The sequence below is a fragment of the Oncorhynchus keta genome, unplaced genomic scaffold (assembly GCF_023373465.1).
Source record: "Oncorhynchus keta strain PuntledgeMale-10-30-2019 unplaced genomic scaffold, Oket_V2 Un_scaffold_1952_pilon_pilon, whole genome shotgun sequence".
In the NCBI taxonomy this organism is placed as follows: Eukaryota; Metazoa; Chordata; class Actinopteri; order Salmoniformes; family Salmonidae; genus Oncorhynchus; species Oncorhynchus keta.
The window spans coordinates 329,723-346,905 of NW_026290848.1; the positions used below are offsets into that span (position 1 = coordinate 329,723).

Sequence of the window (17,183 nt, forward strand, 5' to 3'; positions counted from 1 at the left end):
TCACAGACAGGGACGTGTTGATTACATGTTTGTGACAGGTCCTGGAAGGTCAATGAGAGGGTCATTGGCAGAAGAGAGTATATCTGGTGTGTGTGTGTGTGTGTGTGTGTGTGTGTGTGTGTGTGTGTGTGTGTGTGTGTGTGTGTGTGTGTGTGTGTGTGTGTGTGTGTGTGTGTGTGTGTGTGTGTGTGTGTGTGTGTGTGTGTGTGTGTGTGTGAGAGAGAGAGAGAGACATGTCCTATGAGGTTAATGGAAGGGCTATTGGCAGTAGAGCTCCAGTATGTCTTGGCTTCAATACATCCACATGCTTTTTCTTCAGTACATCATGGAGTCATCATGAAGTCAGTAGAAAATAAAAGGGGAGGGCAGAACTTTGAGTGGGAGAGTGAGAAAGTGACAATTGTAATATGGGTGCGCGAGGGTGCATGCTGCGGGCTGCAATCCCGTTAACGGGATGATATGACAACAGGCAGTGAAAGTGCAGGGCATCAAATTCAAAACAACAGAAATCTCATAATTAAAATTCCTCAAACATACATGTATTTAATGCCGTTTGAAAGGTAATCTTGTTGTTAATCCCACCACAGTGTTCGATTTCAAATAGGTTTTACAGCGAAAGCATCAAAAACTATTATGTTAGGTCACCACCAAGCCAAAGAAAAACTCAGCCGTTTTTCCAGGCAAAGAGAGGAGTCACAAAAAGCAGAAAGAGATCAAATAAATCACTAACCTTTGATTATCTTCAGATAATCTTAACCCCATAGGAAATCTTTGGAGGGAGTTGAAAGTCCGTGTTGCCCAGTAACAGCCCCAAAACATCACTGCTCTAGAGGAGATCTGCTTGGAGGAATGGGCCAAAATACCAGTAACAGTGTGTGAAAACCTTGTGAAGACTTACAGAAAACGTTTGACCTCTGTCATTGCCAACAAAGGGTATATAACAAAGTATTGAGATAAACTTTTGTTATTGACCAAATACTTATTTTCCACCATAATTTGCAAATAAATTCATTAGAAATCCTACAATGCGATTTTCTGGATTTTTTTCTTCTCATTTTGTCTGTCATAGTTGAAGTGTACCTATGATGAAAATTACAGGCCTCTCTCATCTTTTTAAGTGGGGTTGACTAAATACTTTTTTTGTGGGGTTGACTAAATACTTTTTTGCCCCACTGTATGTGGATTATAATTAATACAATTTTTGTAGGCATTTATACATTTTGTAAGGGAAAATCAAGTCCGAAAGTAAGAATTAGGGTACATGTGATTGTTCCATTTTGCTACGTCATGCCCGGGTCAGTGTTGTCATGCAGTTTCAGTATTTACGACGTGTTGCAGGGTTGGGGTCAATTTCAGAAGGAAACAATATTCCAATTTAACTTTCTTAATTGAAAAGCATTGAAGATAAATGCAATTGGAATTTCAGTATACTGAATTGACTGGAATTTAAATTAAATTGACCCCAACCTTATGTGTTGGTATCTACAGATGTAGGGTCTTAATTTGATCACCCTGGTGCAGGAGGTTTAACCCCCTAGAGTTGATGTCTGCTCCCCCACGGAAATCGAATTAGCATAATGTAAAAAGGCTCTCTGAAGTCAGTATAGCCGATCTACCAACTTCTGTCTGTAGCGTCTGAAGATTTTGGGCATCACACTAATATGACCCCTCTATTCACAAAGGTGAGACTTTCACTAACACGTACATATCTAGGACAGCAACAGGCCTCACAAGACTCGTCTGAAGGTCCCCTGGTACCAGTTGACAAAATGAAGGGAAGTACATATGGAGATTGTTTAGTACCAAAAAATGTTTAGATATGTTTCCTGATCTTTCTTAATTCCTTTAGATATAGGACAGACACTTCAGAACAAAGTTCCTTTGGATTGTTCACTACATGTTGTTCCATTTGGTGAATCTGTTATTCAATGTGTTAGTATGGTCTAATAGCAGTAAGGCCAAATACAATATTTCATCCCAAAAAGTTTGATTTTTTTGATTACTTCAAGGGGTTGTACATGTTTTTTAAATGGCATAGACTGTAATGGGTTAAAAAGGCCTCTGAAGATTGTAATTTCCACATTGAAATTCCAGACTCAATTTTCCTTTACGAAAAATGTATTATGCCCTACAACAATTTCTGTTAATTATAGTCCACATGTTTTCCTGCTGTAGCAAACTGGCTCAAATTAAGATCCTACATCTGTTGCTGTGAAAAGTTGTCTTCTATAATATGTGTTGCTTGATTAGTAGTTATTCAGCATTTATGACCACGGAATCAATGATAAGACTGTCTTGCGATATATTTCAGATACCTTGACTTTAGAATAATAGTGAGAAGTAGGTGCAAATGTTCTACAAGGGGCAAAACCTTCCTCATTGTTGCTTGAATATCTTGAATTACATTAGGCCTATTTGTTTTTCCAGACCTTGACTCTACAGCATTCAACAGCATTCCAACTAGGTCTTTATCAAATCAAATTTATTTATATAGCCCTTCGTACATCAGATGATATATCAAAGTGCTGTACAGAAACCCAGCCTACAACCCCAAACAGCAAGCAATGCAGGTGTAGAAGCACGGTGGCTAGGAAAAACTCCCTAGAAGGCCAAAACCTAGGAAGAAACCTAGAGAGGAACCAGGCTATGTGGGGTGGCCAGTCCTCTTCTGGCTGTGCCGGGTGGAGATTATAACAGAACATGGCCAAGATGTTCAAATGTTCATAAATGACCAGCATGGTCCAATAATAATAAGGCAGAACAGTTGAAAGTGGAGCAGCAGCAAGGCCAGGTGGACTAGGGACAGCAAGGAGTCATCATGTCAGGTAGTCCTGGGGCATGGTCCTAGGGCTCAGGTCCTCCGAGAGAGAGAAAGAAAGAGAGAAAGAGAAAATTAGAGAGAGCACACTTAAATTCACACAGGACACCGAATAGGACAAGAGAAGTACTCCAGATATAACAAACTGACCCTAAATCAAATCAAATCAAATTTATTTATATAGCCCTTCGTACATCAGCTGATATCTCAAAGTGCTGTACAGAAACCCAGCCTAAAATCCCAAACAGCAAGCAATGCAGGTGTAGAAGCACGGTGGCTAGGAAAAACTCCCTAGAAAGGCCAAAACCTAAGAAGAAACCTAGAGAGGAACCAGGCTATGTGGGGTGGCCAGTCCTCTTCTGGCTGTGCCGGGTGGAGATTATAACAGAACATGGCCAAGATGTTCAAATGTTCATAAATGACCCGCATGGTCGTATAATAATAAGGCAGAACAGTTGAAACTGGAGCAGCAGCACGGTCAGATGGACTGGGGACAGCAAGGAGTCATCATGTCAGGTGGTCCTGGGGCATGGTCCTAGGGCTCAGGTCCTCCGGGAGAGAGGAGAGAATTAGAGAACGCACACTTCGATTCACACAGGACACCGAATAGGACAGGAGAAGTACTCCAGATATAACAAACTGACCCTAGCCCCCCGACACATAAACTACTGCAGCATAAATACTGGAGGCTGAGACAGGAGGGGTCAGGAGACACTGTGGCCCCATCCGAGGACACCCCCGGACAGGGCCAAACAGGAAGGATATAACCCCACCCACTTTGCCCACAAAGACCTCCGCCACGGCACAACCCAAGGGGAGGGCACCAACCCAGACAGGATGACCACATCAGTGACTCAACCCACTCAGGTGACGCACCCCTCCTAGGGACGGTATGAGAGAGCACCAGTAAGCCAGTGACTCAGCCCCTGTAATAGGGTTAGAGGCAGAGAATCCCAGTGGAAAGAGGGGAACCGGCCAGGCAGAGACAGCAAGGGCGGTTGGTTGCTCCAGAGCCTTTCCGTTCACCTTCCCACTCCTGGGCCAGACTACACTCAATCATATGACCCACTGAAGAGATGAGTCTTCAGTAAAGACTTATAGGTTGAGACCGAGTTTGCGTCTCTGACATGTCTTTTATTTATCCCCCTCAGGGCAATAATATAGATTTTTTTTTTTAAGAATAACATTTATTTTATTCTAATACCTTAAGAACTCATTAAAAGTAAATTAAATGCATGCATTAGTGACTTTTAAAGTAGTTTATGGAGACATTACCTCATCAACCCCTCGGATTGGGTCCTTCATGTTGTGGGGGACGAGGGATAAGGCAGTAGACAGGTTCAACAAAATGTTGCATTTGACATTTTTAACAAATGGGTGATAGCTGGTTTGTCATGTGAAACTGGAACTTTGTGAATTTTCACTCAAACACTTCCAGGTTTTTTGCAGAAAGACAGTAATTGGCACTTTGGCCAAAATGGGTAATGGAATAATGAGCCAGGAGAGAAATAATGGGTTTCCTATGCAATTGAGAACTAATTAGCAGATACAGTGGAACTCATATAAGTGTGAGGAGATTCTATTTTGTTCTGATCCAATGTCAGCCAATCCTTTTCTCCAGACCTGTTCAGTCACACTGTAGATTGGCTTTTATTCTAGCAGTGCCCTGGTTCGCTCTGACTAAGCAACATGATTGTTATCGTGTCTCTCTCTCTCTCTCGTTCTCTCTAGATCTCTATCTCTCTGGTTCTCTCCCTCTGTCTGCTCATGTCATCTCATGTCTCCATGGTTAAATCCAGTTGATTTTGAATAGTTGATATGGGTATTAGTAAAGCATGTATAGTGTGGACGGGGGTTCAACTGTAACTATAAAGATATATATTTTTAAAGGAAAATGCTTTACATGTTAATTTAATAACATGTCTGACTGGAAGTGTTAAACTGGAAGTGTTAGAAATCGTGTACTCAGCAATCCTGTTAAGTTCAAATAAACAGTTGTTTGATCATTACAAGCTTTGAAATGTGCTATTATTGTGGCTAGTGCATTGGCTTGGCTATGCCCTCTTCTGAACTTATTCCCCCTGCGTACAGCAACCTTACATTTTGTGCCATTTCACTGTGGTCTGTTTGCTTTGGATGATGTCAATGACAAATACTGAATACCCAAACATCTGTGAATTACACTTACACCATGTTGTAAAGTGATTGAAATTCTCCCGTGGCCAAAATGGCTGCGGCTCTCCTCTCTACTACTGCTTTAAAATAAAAATTTTGGACTACAAAAACAACTATTTTTGGATAGTTGTAGTATGCTTGCGCTCTAACCACAATTTGAAGTATTTTCTGGACTGTTGAAAGGTCTTAGGAATGTAAAAGTGAAATACTGAGCTTCAGGTTAGTAACTTAATTCCTTTCAATAATAATGTCGCGTTTCGGAGCAATCATCTTTGTCCGAGAACTATTAATATTTGAATCCTTGTTTCCCCCTTCTCTTTTCTCTGTCTCCAGATCTTCCATATGACCTACGACCTGGCCAGTGCTGTGGTAAGAATATTTAATCTGATAGGGATGATGCTACTGCTCTGCCACTGGGATGGTTGTCTACAGTTCCTGGTTCCCCTCCTACAAGATTTCCCCCAAGATTGCTGGGTGTCGCTAAATGGTATGGTTGTAAGTATTATACCCTACATCTTGTTTCTTTCGTTTCTTTCGTAGTTGGAAATGTTAAAACATTTGTACCAGTTGGAATCACTTTTAAAAGGTAGCTTAATGGTAACCACATATAACATATGGTTTTGCATTAGTATACACATCAAAAGTCCCAAATGCAAACCTCTTATATTTTTTGAGTTATTACATTTTTAACATATTACATTATGTTACTTAATCAATCAGAGACGATGCTGTCAGGCAGCACTGCCGCAAAATAAATGTTGGCTTTTAGATGGCAATCAACTCACTCTCTCACAATTTGTTACTATTAGAAGTTATAACTTTAGAATTAATGACAGCGAGAAGGTGCAAGTCAAGGAATAATTGAGGCCTGGACAAATAAACAATAATCTCAGCTAAAGCATAAAACCGATCAGAATTCTGAAAAACTATGAAGTTATGCCAGGAAATGTTCTTGTGGGGTGTGACGTTTGTGGAGGATGCGGCAAGCCAGCTTATTCCCAATTATGTAATGTCCAGCAAAAATAACTTCAAATGTGGGAACTTCAAAATGGCAATCACCTCACTCTCTCCCAATGTGTTACTATTAGAAGTTATAACAGAATTATAGACAGCGAGAATGAATTGTGCAAGTCAAGGAATAATTGAGGTCTTAACAAATATACTTGACTCTGTAAAGAATAAGTTAGGTATGACACTACAAGCTTTGCACACCTGTATTTGGAGAGTTTCTCCCATCTTCTATGCAGATCCTCTCAAGCTTTGTCAGGTTGGATGGGGAGCGTCGCTGCACAGCTATTTTCAGGTCTCAGCCAGAGCCAGACTTAAGGGCATTCAGGGACTTGTCCCGAAGCCACTCCTGCATTGTCTTGGCTGTTTGCTTACTGTCGTTGTCCTGTTTGAAGGTGAACCTTTGCCCCAGTCTGATGTCCTGAAACTCCTGGTTTTTATCAAGGATCTCTCCATGCTTTGCTCTGTTCATCTTTCCCTCGATCCTGACGAGTCTCCCAGTCCCTGTCGCTGAAAAACATCCCCACAGCATGATGTTGCCACCACCGTGCTACACTGTAGGGATGGTATTGGCGATGTGATGAATGGCGCCTGGTTTCCTACAGATGTGATGATTGGCATTCAAGCCAAAGAGTTCAATCTTGATTTCATCAGACCAGAGAATCTTGTTTCTCATGGTCTGAGAGTCCTTTAGGTGCCTTTTGGCTAACTCCAAGCAGGCTGTCATGCTTTTTTACTGAGGAGTGGCTTCCATCTGGCCAATTTACAATAAAGGCCTGATTGGTGGAGTGCTGCAGAGATAGTTGTCCTTCTGAAAGGTTCTCACATCTCCACAGAGGAACTCTGGAGCTCTGTCAAAGTGACCATCGGGTTTTGGTCACCACCTTGACCACGGCCCTTTTCCCCCGATTGCTCAGTTTGGCCTGGCGAACAGTTCTAGGAACAGTCTGGGTGGTTCCAAACTTCTTCCATTTAACAATGATGGAAGCCACTGTCTTGGGGACCTTCAAAGCTGCACACATATTTTGGTGCCCTTACGCTCGACACAATCTTGTCTCAGAGCTCTACAACTATTCCTTCTACCTCTTGGCTTGTTTTTTGCTCTGAAATGCACTGTCAATTGTGGGACCTTATATAGACAGGTGTGGGGCTTTCAAAATCATGTCCAATCAATTGAATTTACCACAGGTGGACTCCAATCAATTTGTAGAAACATCTCAAGGATGATCAATGAAAACAGGATGCACCTGTGTACCTCGAGTCTCATAGCAAAGAGTAGGAATACTTTTGTTTTTAAGGTCTTTCGTTTTTTTTTTAAACAAATTTGCAAAAATGTCAAATGTGGAAAAATGCTAAAATAAAATGTACTTCTGAATGCACTTTGCATACAAACAATATATACAGTGCCTTCAGAAAGTATACACGTTTTTTACGTTACAGCCTGAATTTAAAATGGACAAGTTGCATAGACTGCAATAATGTTTAACATATTTTTTGAATGACTACCTCATCTCTGTACCCCACACATATAATTATCTGTAAGATCCCTCTACTGAGCAATGAATTTCAACCACAAAGACCAGGGAGATGTTTCAATACCTCGTAAAGGACAATTTTAAAAAACTTTAAAAAAGCAGACATTTACTTAGAAACGGTAGCCGCAGGATCAGAGTACACCTGAAAAACAATAACACTAAGTCTCGAAAACTCACTCAGGTAATGAACGCACAAGGTAAACAATTCAAGCTTCTGCAAAGGACAACATAAAACACAGATTTTAAAAGGGACATCGTAATGAGTAAATAGGACACACACTGGAGAGATAGGTGACCGGCTTGATGCGACTCGGGCTCTTGAATGGTCCGATGTAGCATGGAGCAAGCTTCCGCGAGTCTACCTTTAAGGGAAGATCACAGATGGACAGCCACACCCGTTGACCTGGTTGGAGGAGCCGAAGAGGCCTTCGGTGTCGGTTTGCCTGGTGTTGGTGTCGGGCAGAGAGCGGAGCAAGGAGGATTGCGCCCTAATCCAGGTGAGGTGACATGGTCGAGTGAACGCCTTGGCTGATGGCACCCCGCTTCGGCCTCTTGTTTAGGAAACAGGTGGGTGGGCGAGCCCGAACTGACACTCAAACGGTAACAGTCCAGTGGACGATTTCAGCATTGTGTTATGAGCATACACTCCACAGACGAGGCCATACCGTGTGACGAACTGGGGCCCACGATCCGAGACAATGTCCTGGGGAAGTCCGTGTAGTTGAAAGACATGGGTAGACATGAGATCAGCGGTCTCCTTCACTGAGGGCAACTTGTGTAAGGCAATGAAATGGGCTGCCTTGGAAAACCAATCAACAACTACCAGGATAGTGGTAAGCCCTTGGCATGGGGGTAACCCTGTGATAAAGTCTATGGACAGCTGGGACCAGGGCAGAGGTTGGAGCAACCCAGCCCGTCGGAGTAATGAGCACTTGCTTTGGGCTCAGGTGGAGCAGGCCGCAACGAAGGATCTCACATCTTCAATCATGTTGGGCCACCAGAATTTCTGCTTCAGGAACTCCGGTGTCCAATTAACCCCTGGATGCCCAGTTAATTTCGAGGAGTGTCCCCATTGTAGTACTCGGGATCGGGCTGATCGTGGAACATGATTGTTGACCCCGGCCGGGGTCAGGTTCTTGGGTCTAGGCTTGTCGGACCGTAGTCTTAATACTCATATCATGGGGTCCACAATGCGGGAGCTGGGGATGGGCTTGGAGTCCCTCTACCCATTAGAGAAATCGTGTTGGCGTCTGTTTTCTGATTCTTGGATCCCGGGCGATAGGCTAGGGTGAACCTGTGTAAGAACAGAGCCCAGCTAGCCTGGCGAGCGTTCAACATCTTGGCTTCTTGAATGGAGACCATGTTCTAATGGTCCGTCCAGATCACGAAAGGATGAGGTTGTCCCTCCAACCACTGTCTCCACCCCTCTAGGGCCCACTTAACAGCCAAGAGCTCCCAGGTTAAATACATGGTAGATGCGCTCCCCTGGCGAGAACAGCCACATGCCTGCGGTTTCTTGTCCCCCTCATTCTGCTGTGAATGGACCGCCCCTGCTCCGGTGTTATAAGCGTCCACCTCTACCACGAAGGGACGGGTCGGATCAGGTTGGACGAGGATGGGTCCGGAGGTGAAACATCCCTTGAGCTCCACGACTGCCATGTCAGCCTCAGGGGCCCAGCAAAAACATTTCTGGGACTTCCAGGTTAGGGCCGTGACAGGCGCTACCACAGCACCAAAGTTGCGTATAAAAAGCCTATAAAAAACAAGGAACAGCTGGACTTGATTGTGTGAGGTGGGACCGGGCAAGCCATCCTCACCTTTACAGGGTCCACTTGGATGACGGTGGTAGAGATAATGTGCCCAGGAAAGAAACTTGGGCTACATGGACCTCACACTTCCCCATCCTCATGTATTGTTGACACTGCATCTCAGGTCTTAGCGGACATGCAGATGTGTTCCAGAAGGGTCTTGGAGAAGATCAGGATGTCATTGAGGTAAACAAAGATGACCCGATTCAACATATCCCTAAGCATGTCATTAACCAATGCTTGGAAGACTGTAAGTGAGTTCGATAATCTGAAGGGCATGACTAAATACTCATATTGGTCACCCGGGGTGTTAAAGGCAGTCTTCCATTCATCTCCCTCCCTGATTCTCACCAGATTGTAAGCGTCGTGGAGGTCCAGTTTGGTGAAGAAATGAGCCCAGTGGGCCAACTCCAATGCGGCAGACATCAGGGTTAGGGGGTAACGATACTTAATCAAAATCCTGTCCAGCCCACTGTAATCGATGCAGGGACGAAGACCTCCATCCTTCTTTCCCGCGAATAAATCTGCACCAGCTAGGGATGTAGAGGAGTGAATGAAACCTGCCTCCAGCGATTCCCGGTTTTAACTGTCCATGACTGCGGCTTCAGAGGTTGAGAGGGAGTACAGGCGGCCCCGAGGAGGAGGGGGCCGGGTAGGACTTCTATGCCGCAGTCGTATGGATGATGAGGAGGGAATGTCTCAGCCTCCAGTATTTATGCTGCAGTAGTTTGTCATATCTGGAGTACTTCTCCTGTCCTATTCGGTGTCCTGTGTGAATTTAAGTGTGCTCTCTCTAATTCTCTCTTTCTCTCTTTCTTTCTCTCTCTCGGAGGACCTGAGCCCTAGGACCATGCCTCAGGACTACCTGACATGATGAATCCTTGTTGTCCCCAGCCCACCTGGCCATGCTGCTGCTCCAGTTTCAACTGTTCTGCCTTATTATTATTGGACCATGCTGGTCATTTATGAACATTTGAACATCTTGGCCATGTTCTGTTATAATCTCCACCCGGCACAGCCAGAAGAGGACTGGCCACCCCACATAGCCTGGTTCCTCTCTAGGTTTCTTCCTAGGTTTTGGCCTTTCTAGGGAGTTTTTCCTAGCCACCGTGCTTCTACACCTGCATTGCTTGCTGTTTGGGGTGTTAGGCTGGGTTTCTGTACAGCACTTTGAGATATCAGCTGATGTACGAAGGGCTATATAAATACATTTGATTTGATTTGAACTTGCTAGCTACTTCCAGAAACAAATGACAGTTCCTAGTTAAATAAAGGTTAAATAAATAAAAACTCACTAAACACTCCTTGCCCTAGCAGAGCTGGTTAGGCTGCTATGTAATCCTGAGCATTGGTGACTGCAACTGTGCTGTCAGATTGTTTGCTGGTATCACTCTGGCCGATGAGTAGGGTTGATCCGAACGTTCTGACCTCAAAACGGCAGTCTTGCACCCAAGCTAACTGGCTAACATTGGTTAGCTGGCTATCTACTTCCAGAAATACATAATGAGAGAACACCCCACTCTGACCATTTTACTCATCCTAGCAGAGCTGGTTAGGCTGTTTTTATGTCATCCAGAGCATTGGTGACTGCAAGTGTGCTGCTGGCAACAATTGAATTACGCTTATTTCCCAACGTTACCTGACACCGGCCATATTCAATGGGTGTTGAGCGTTTGTAAATTCATCACTTATTCTGCGCTCTGGCACACTCAGACGAGAGTGCTCTGAAATCGGAGTAGATGGCAAGACTGAATTTCCAAAATCACCCGAAATGGTTACTTGCATAGTGAAGTCTTTTGTTAAGACATGTAGCTAGCTAGCTAGGTTAACAATGAACTGTAATAGCTAGCTAAGCAAATGGCTCTGAGATACAAATAATAAGGTCATACACGTAACATTAACTAGCAAGCCAGCCAGCTAACATTAGCTAGCTAGGTAAACAATGAACCATAATCCCAACTCATGACATTACTACCCTGCATGAATCTGCAGGTAGCTAACCAACCAGATTCAATGTTAGCTAGCTAACATTAGGCTATATCTAGCCAAGCAAATGTCTCTTTCTGTCAAATATATAAACGTGTAATATCTGAAAATGTAGCTAGCTAGACTATCTTACCCGTATATATAATTAATAGATGGATGCGACTCCTGTCATGGATGCCATGCTTGCCTTTAGTTTGAAGATGTAATCTGGAGACAGGTGTTTTCTCCATCTCCTTAGCTATCATACTCGAATTCCACTGATTTCAAAACTCCGTTCTCCAGAAATTAGAGAGCAACACTTAATGCAGTTTTAATACACAATATATATTTTTTTTAAAGCCATGTTAGACAGGATTACCTAGACATACTGACCAGCTCAAATAGAAAGAAGTGTGCTATATGGCAGACCAATCCACTCATGATCTCAGACGATCATGGCTAGCGGGAAGGTCGGTGTCTTTTAATGTGGCTAAACCAACTTGGCTCGTAATTTAACAATTATATTTGTATTTACAGATGGCATACAAGTTTGTTATTAAGTTCACATTCGCATTTTAATTGTAAAAAAATACACGTTGAAATGGCTCTCCTTTCAAGTAGTGGCCCGTGACATACACCTAGTTTCCTGAAAAGGTTCACATATTTACATACGGTACCAGTCAGAAGTTTGGACACACATAATCATTCCAGGGTTTTTCTTTATTTTTGCTATATTCTACATTGTAGAATAATAGTGAAGACATCAAAACTATGAAATAACACATATGGAATCATTTGGTAACCAAAAAAGTATTAAACAAATCGGAATATATTTTATATTTGAGATTCTTCAAAGTAGCCACCCTTTGCCTTGATGACAACTTTGCACAATCTTGGCATTCTCTCAACCAGATTCATGAGGGAGTCCCCTGGAATGCATTTCAATTAACAGGTGTGCCTTGTTAAAAGTTAAGTTAATTTGTGGAATATCTTTCCTTCTTAATGTACTTGAGCCAATCAGTTGTGTTGTGACAAGGTAGGGGTGGTATACAGAAGATAGCCCTATTTGGTAAAATATTAAGTCCATATTATGGTAAGTACAGCTCAAATAAGCAAAGGGTAATGACAATCCATCATTACTTTAAGACATGAAGGTCAGTCAATCTGTCACAAAAACCATCAAGCGCTATGATGAAACTGGGGCGTCATTACATACACTGGTTTGATTCCACGGCCATAGGGCGGCGTACAATTGGCCCAGCATCGTCCGGTTTCGGGTTTAGCCAGGGTAGACCGTCATTGTAAATACAAATGTGTTCTTACTGACTTGCCTAGTTAAATAAAGGTTAAATAAAAAATTAAAAAAACACATCTCAATATCAACTGATCAGAGACGACATGAATCAGGCCTTCATGGTTGAATTGCTGCAAAGACACCACTTCTAAAGGACCCCAAAAGGAAGAGACTTACTTTGGGCCTAGAAACATGAGCAATGGACATTAGACCAGTGGAACTCTGTCCTTTGGTCTGATGAGTCCAAATTTTAGATGTTTGGTTCCAACCACTGTGTCTTTGTGAAACACAAAGTAGATGAAAGGATGATCTCAGAATGTGTGATTCCCACCTTGAAGCATGGAGGATTTATTTTCCATTCAAGGTACACATAACCAGCATGGCTACCATAGCATTCTGCAGCGATACGCCATCCCATGTGGTTTGCACTTAGTGGGACTATAATTTGTTTTTCAACAGGCAATGACCCAAAACACCTCCAGGCTGTGTAAGGGCTATTAGACCGAGAAGCAGAGTGATGGAGTGCTGCATCAGATGACCTGGTGTCCACAATCACCGGACCTTAACCCAATTGAGATGGTTTGGGATGAGTTAGATTGCAGAGTGAAGGACAAGCAGCCAACAAGTGCTCAGCATATGTGGGAACTCCTTCAAAACTGATGGATAAGCATGTCAGGTGAATCTGGTTGAGAGAATGCCAAGTGTGCAAACCTGTCATCAGTAGCCTGCTAATATTAGCCCTTACCAGTCTGTTAATGTTGGTTTAGCATTGCATAAGTCATCCAGTGGCTATCTAATCATAGCTTAAAGCTACATTAAAGTAAACCAAAGTTTGGGAAATACATAACACCATATAACCAGTTATCAAATACTGTTACTGGTATATGCAGTTAAGCCAGCAAGCCAGCCAGCAATAGTCAGCTAACCAGCCAACCATCACGGTCAACATAGCTAAGTAGTAAGCCAGAGAACAATACCAACTAGGCTAGCACAGGCAGGAACAAAACAGCTAGCAGACATAATGTAGAGAGAGCAGAGAAAGCTAACTCAGCCGTCAGTAAGTTACCAAAGAAAAACCATGGAGAGAGGAGCTTCAGAAGGAGAGTCCTTTTCGCCGGCCAAGAGAGAGTCAGCTAATCCAATAGCGATACAGTGAAGTAAAATCACATTAACTGATCCGCTTAATCTCCATCACTGCTGACACTCAAGATGTACCGGTAGGTTGGTAGGAAACAGAGGTTGCAGGCTTCACATTCACACTTAGTACAGCACCTGGTTTCAGTCAGAGTTTCATTCCGAAGTCTGCCTTCCATCGAAGTCCTCCGGGAGTAAAGTGAGCACTGCATACAGTAGACGTGCCCACAGTTCCCTTATTCCAATTTATATAGTTTCTTCTTTTTGGATGTCCGTAGTAGCTCACCAATGCCTACACTTGGTCTTGAATGTAATTGCATGTTGACATGTCTAGTAGCCAGAGGTGTGGACTCTAGTCACATGACTTGGACTTGCATCAGACTCGAGTCACAAATATGATAACTTGCATCTCGACTTTGACTTTAACCCCAATGACTCGTGACTTAACTTGGACTTGAGCCTTTTGACTCGACCTGACTTGATACCCTCCCCAAGCCCAAATATAAAACTTAATGCTATTTAAAAAAGTGTGCAGTGCAACAACTCTTCATTTAATGGATTACAGTTTGAATTGGACAGCAGCCAGTAAAATTGTGCCAGCTGAGAAAAAGTTGTGCATGATAGTGCAGAGGAATGTCGGTGGAGGAATTCAGATGGAGCGCTTGGAAAGATGATACCCCAAATTATTTTTTTCGGATATAAAGACTACACTGTGTCAACAAAAAGGGATTGCAACTTGCAAAACATGCAGGAAGAACATTTTGTTCGACATTTGAAGCTGCACAAATAACTGTAAATCGTGGCTAATATAGCCGACAGCTATATCATTCATAACTTTGCTAGCATGTTGGCTAACGTAACTTTAAATCAATGAGCCTCCACACAGTCAGTCAGTGCGGGAACGTGATCATTGCACCCGAGATAGAGCTACAACTGGCTAGGCAGATGGTAGCCTAAAACCTGCCTGATGTTACTGCTGTTCCTAAAGCCATTGACATATGTTAGCCTACTGTAACCACATACACAGTGTGTGTGTGTGTATGTGTGTGGGTTGGGAGATTATGTGCAAGCCTACATTGCCCGATTGTGCCCCATAGCGATAGTCAATCGCTATGGGGGGGTCTACCCATGTATTATCCTTGTAAATATAAATTTTATTTAGGAAAATATAAATATATTTTTACTAAATATTTTTTGCGTAAATGTTATATACTAACTATTACTCTTGTTAAAAATATGAAATTGTATTACATTTGGTGAAGAGCACATTTTGACTTGTTTAGGACTCGAAACTCTAAGTTTACATACACTTAGGTTGGAGTCATAAAAACTAGTTTTTCAACCACTCCACAAATGTCTTGTTAACAAGCTATAGTTTTGGAAAATCGGGTTGGACATCTACTTTGCGCATGACACAAGTAATGTTTATAACAATTGTAGTTTTTCCAACAATTGTTTACAGACAGATTATTTCACAGTATCACAATTCCAGTGGGTCAGAAGTTTACATACACTAAGTTAACTGTGCCTTTAAACAGCTTGGAAAATTCCAGAAAATTCTGTCATGGTTTAGAAGCTTCTGATAGGCTAATTGACATAATTCGAATCAATTGGAGATGCAAATGTGGATGTATTTCAAGGCCTACCTTCAAACTCAGTGCCTCTTTGCTTGACATCATGGGAAAATCTAAATAAATCAGCCAAGACCTCAGAAAAAGATTTGTACACCTCCACAGGTATGATTCATCATTGGGAGCAATTTCCAAATGTCTGAAGGCACCATGTTCATTTGTACAAACAATAGTACTCTAGTATAAACTACGCATGGGACTACGCAGCCGTCATACCGCTCAGGAAGGAGACGAGTTCTGTCTCCTAGAGATGAACGTACTTTGGTGTGAAAAGTGCAAATCAATCCCAGAACAACAGCAAAAGACCTTGTGAAGATGCTGGAGGAAACAGGTACAAAAGTATCTATATCCACAGTAAAACGAGTCCTATATCAACATAACATGATAGGCCGCTCAGCAAGGAAGAATCCACTGCTCCAAAACCACCATAAAAAAGCCAGACTACGGTTTGCAACTGCACATGGGGACAAAGATTGTACATTTTAGGGAAATGTCCTCTGGTCTGATGAAACAAAAATAGAACGGTTTGGCCATAATGACCATCTTTATCTTTGGAGGACGAAGGGGGAGGCTTGCAAGCCGAAGAACACCGTCCCAACCGTGAAGAACGGGGTGGCCGCATCATGTTGTGGGGGTTCTTTGCTGCAGGAGGGACTGGTGTACTTCACAAAATAGATGGCATCATGAGGGAGGACAATTATGTGGATATATTGAAGCAACATCTGAAGACATCAGACTAAGTTAAAGCTTAGTTGCAAATGCATCTTAAGGAAAACAAAGTCAAGGTATTTGTAACGGATTTCCTCCTCTTCGTCTGAGGAGGAGTAAGGATGGGACCAAAGCGCAGCGTGGTAAGTGTTCATGATGATATTTAATTAAAACTCAGAACACTAAACAATAAATGACAACGTGAAACAAACCAAAAGTGAAACCCAGGCTACCTAAGTATTATTCTCAATCAGAGACAACTAACGACACCTACCTCTGATTGAGAACCATACTAGGCCAAACACAAAAACCAACATAGATAAACAAACATAGACTGCCCACCCCAACTCACGCCCTGACCGTACTAAAACAAAGAATAAAATAACAGAACTATGGTCAGAACATGACAGTACTCCCCCAAAAGGTGCGGACTCCGGCCGCAAAACCTGAACCTATAGGGTAGTGTCTGGGTGGGCGTCTGTCCGCATTGGCTGCTCTGGCGTGGGACGTGGACCCCACTTCACCATAGTTTTTGTCCGCCTCCTCAACCGTTCCCTTGGCCTCTTATGAGCGGTGACCTTCGCCGCCGACCTCGGACTGGGGACTCGAATGGACGGGAGATTCCGGCAGCGCCGGACAGGCGGGAGACCCCGCAGCGCCGGACAGGCGGGAGACTCCGGCAGCTCTGGAGTGAAGGACGGCTCTGGCAGCTCCTGGCTGGCTGACGGCTCTGTCGGCTCCTGGCTGACTGATGGCTCTGGCTGCTCCTGGCTGGCTGGCTGCTCTGGCGGCTCCTGGATGACTGGCGGCTCTGGTGACTCCGTTGCTGACTGGCGGCTCTGGCGGCTCCTGGCTGGCTGACGGCTCTGGCGGCTCCTGGCTGGCTGGCGGCTCTGGCGGCTCCTGGCTGACTGGCGGCTCTGGCGACTCCTGGCTGACTGGTGGCTCTGGCAGCTCCTAACTGGCTGACTGGTGGCTCTGGCGGCTCCTGGCTGACTGGCGGCTCTGGCGGCTCAGGACAGACTGGTGGCTCAGGACAGACTGGCTGCTCTGGTGGCTCAGGACAGACTGGAGACTCTGGCGGCTCAGGACAGACTGGAGACTCTG

General features: G+C 43.6%; 1 protein-coding gene across 1 annotated transcript in view; it reads left to right on the plus strand.

Annotated features, from left to right (window-relative positions):
- LOC118387799 (potassium/sodium hyperpolarization-activated cyclic nucleotide-gated channel 1-like) overlaps positions 1-17,183 on the plus strand; it is a 129,936-nt gene that overhangs the window by 46,004 nt on the left and 66,749 nt on the right. The window contains exon 3 of the mRNA XM_035776520.2: positions 5,327-5,488. Coding sequence (XP_035632413.2) covers positions 5,327-5,488 — 162 coding nt within the window. The remainder of the gene's footprint in view (positions 1-5,326; positions 5,489-17,183) is intronic.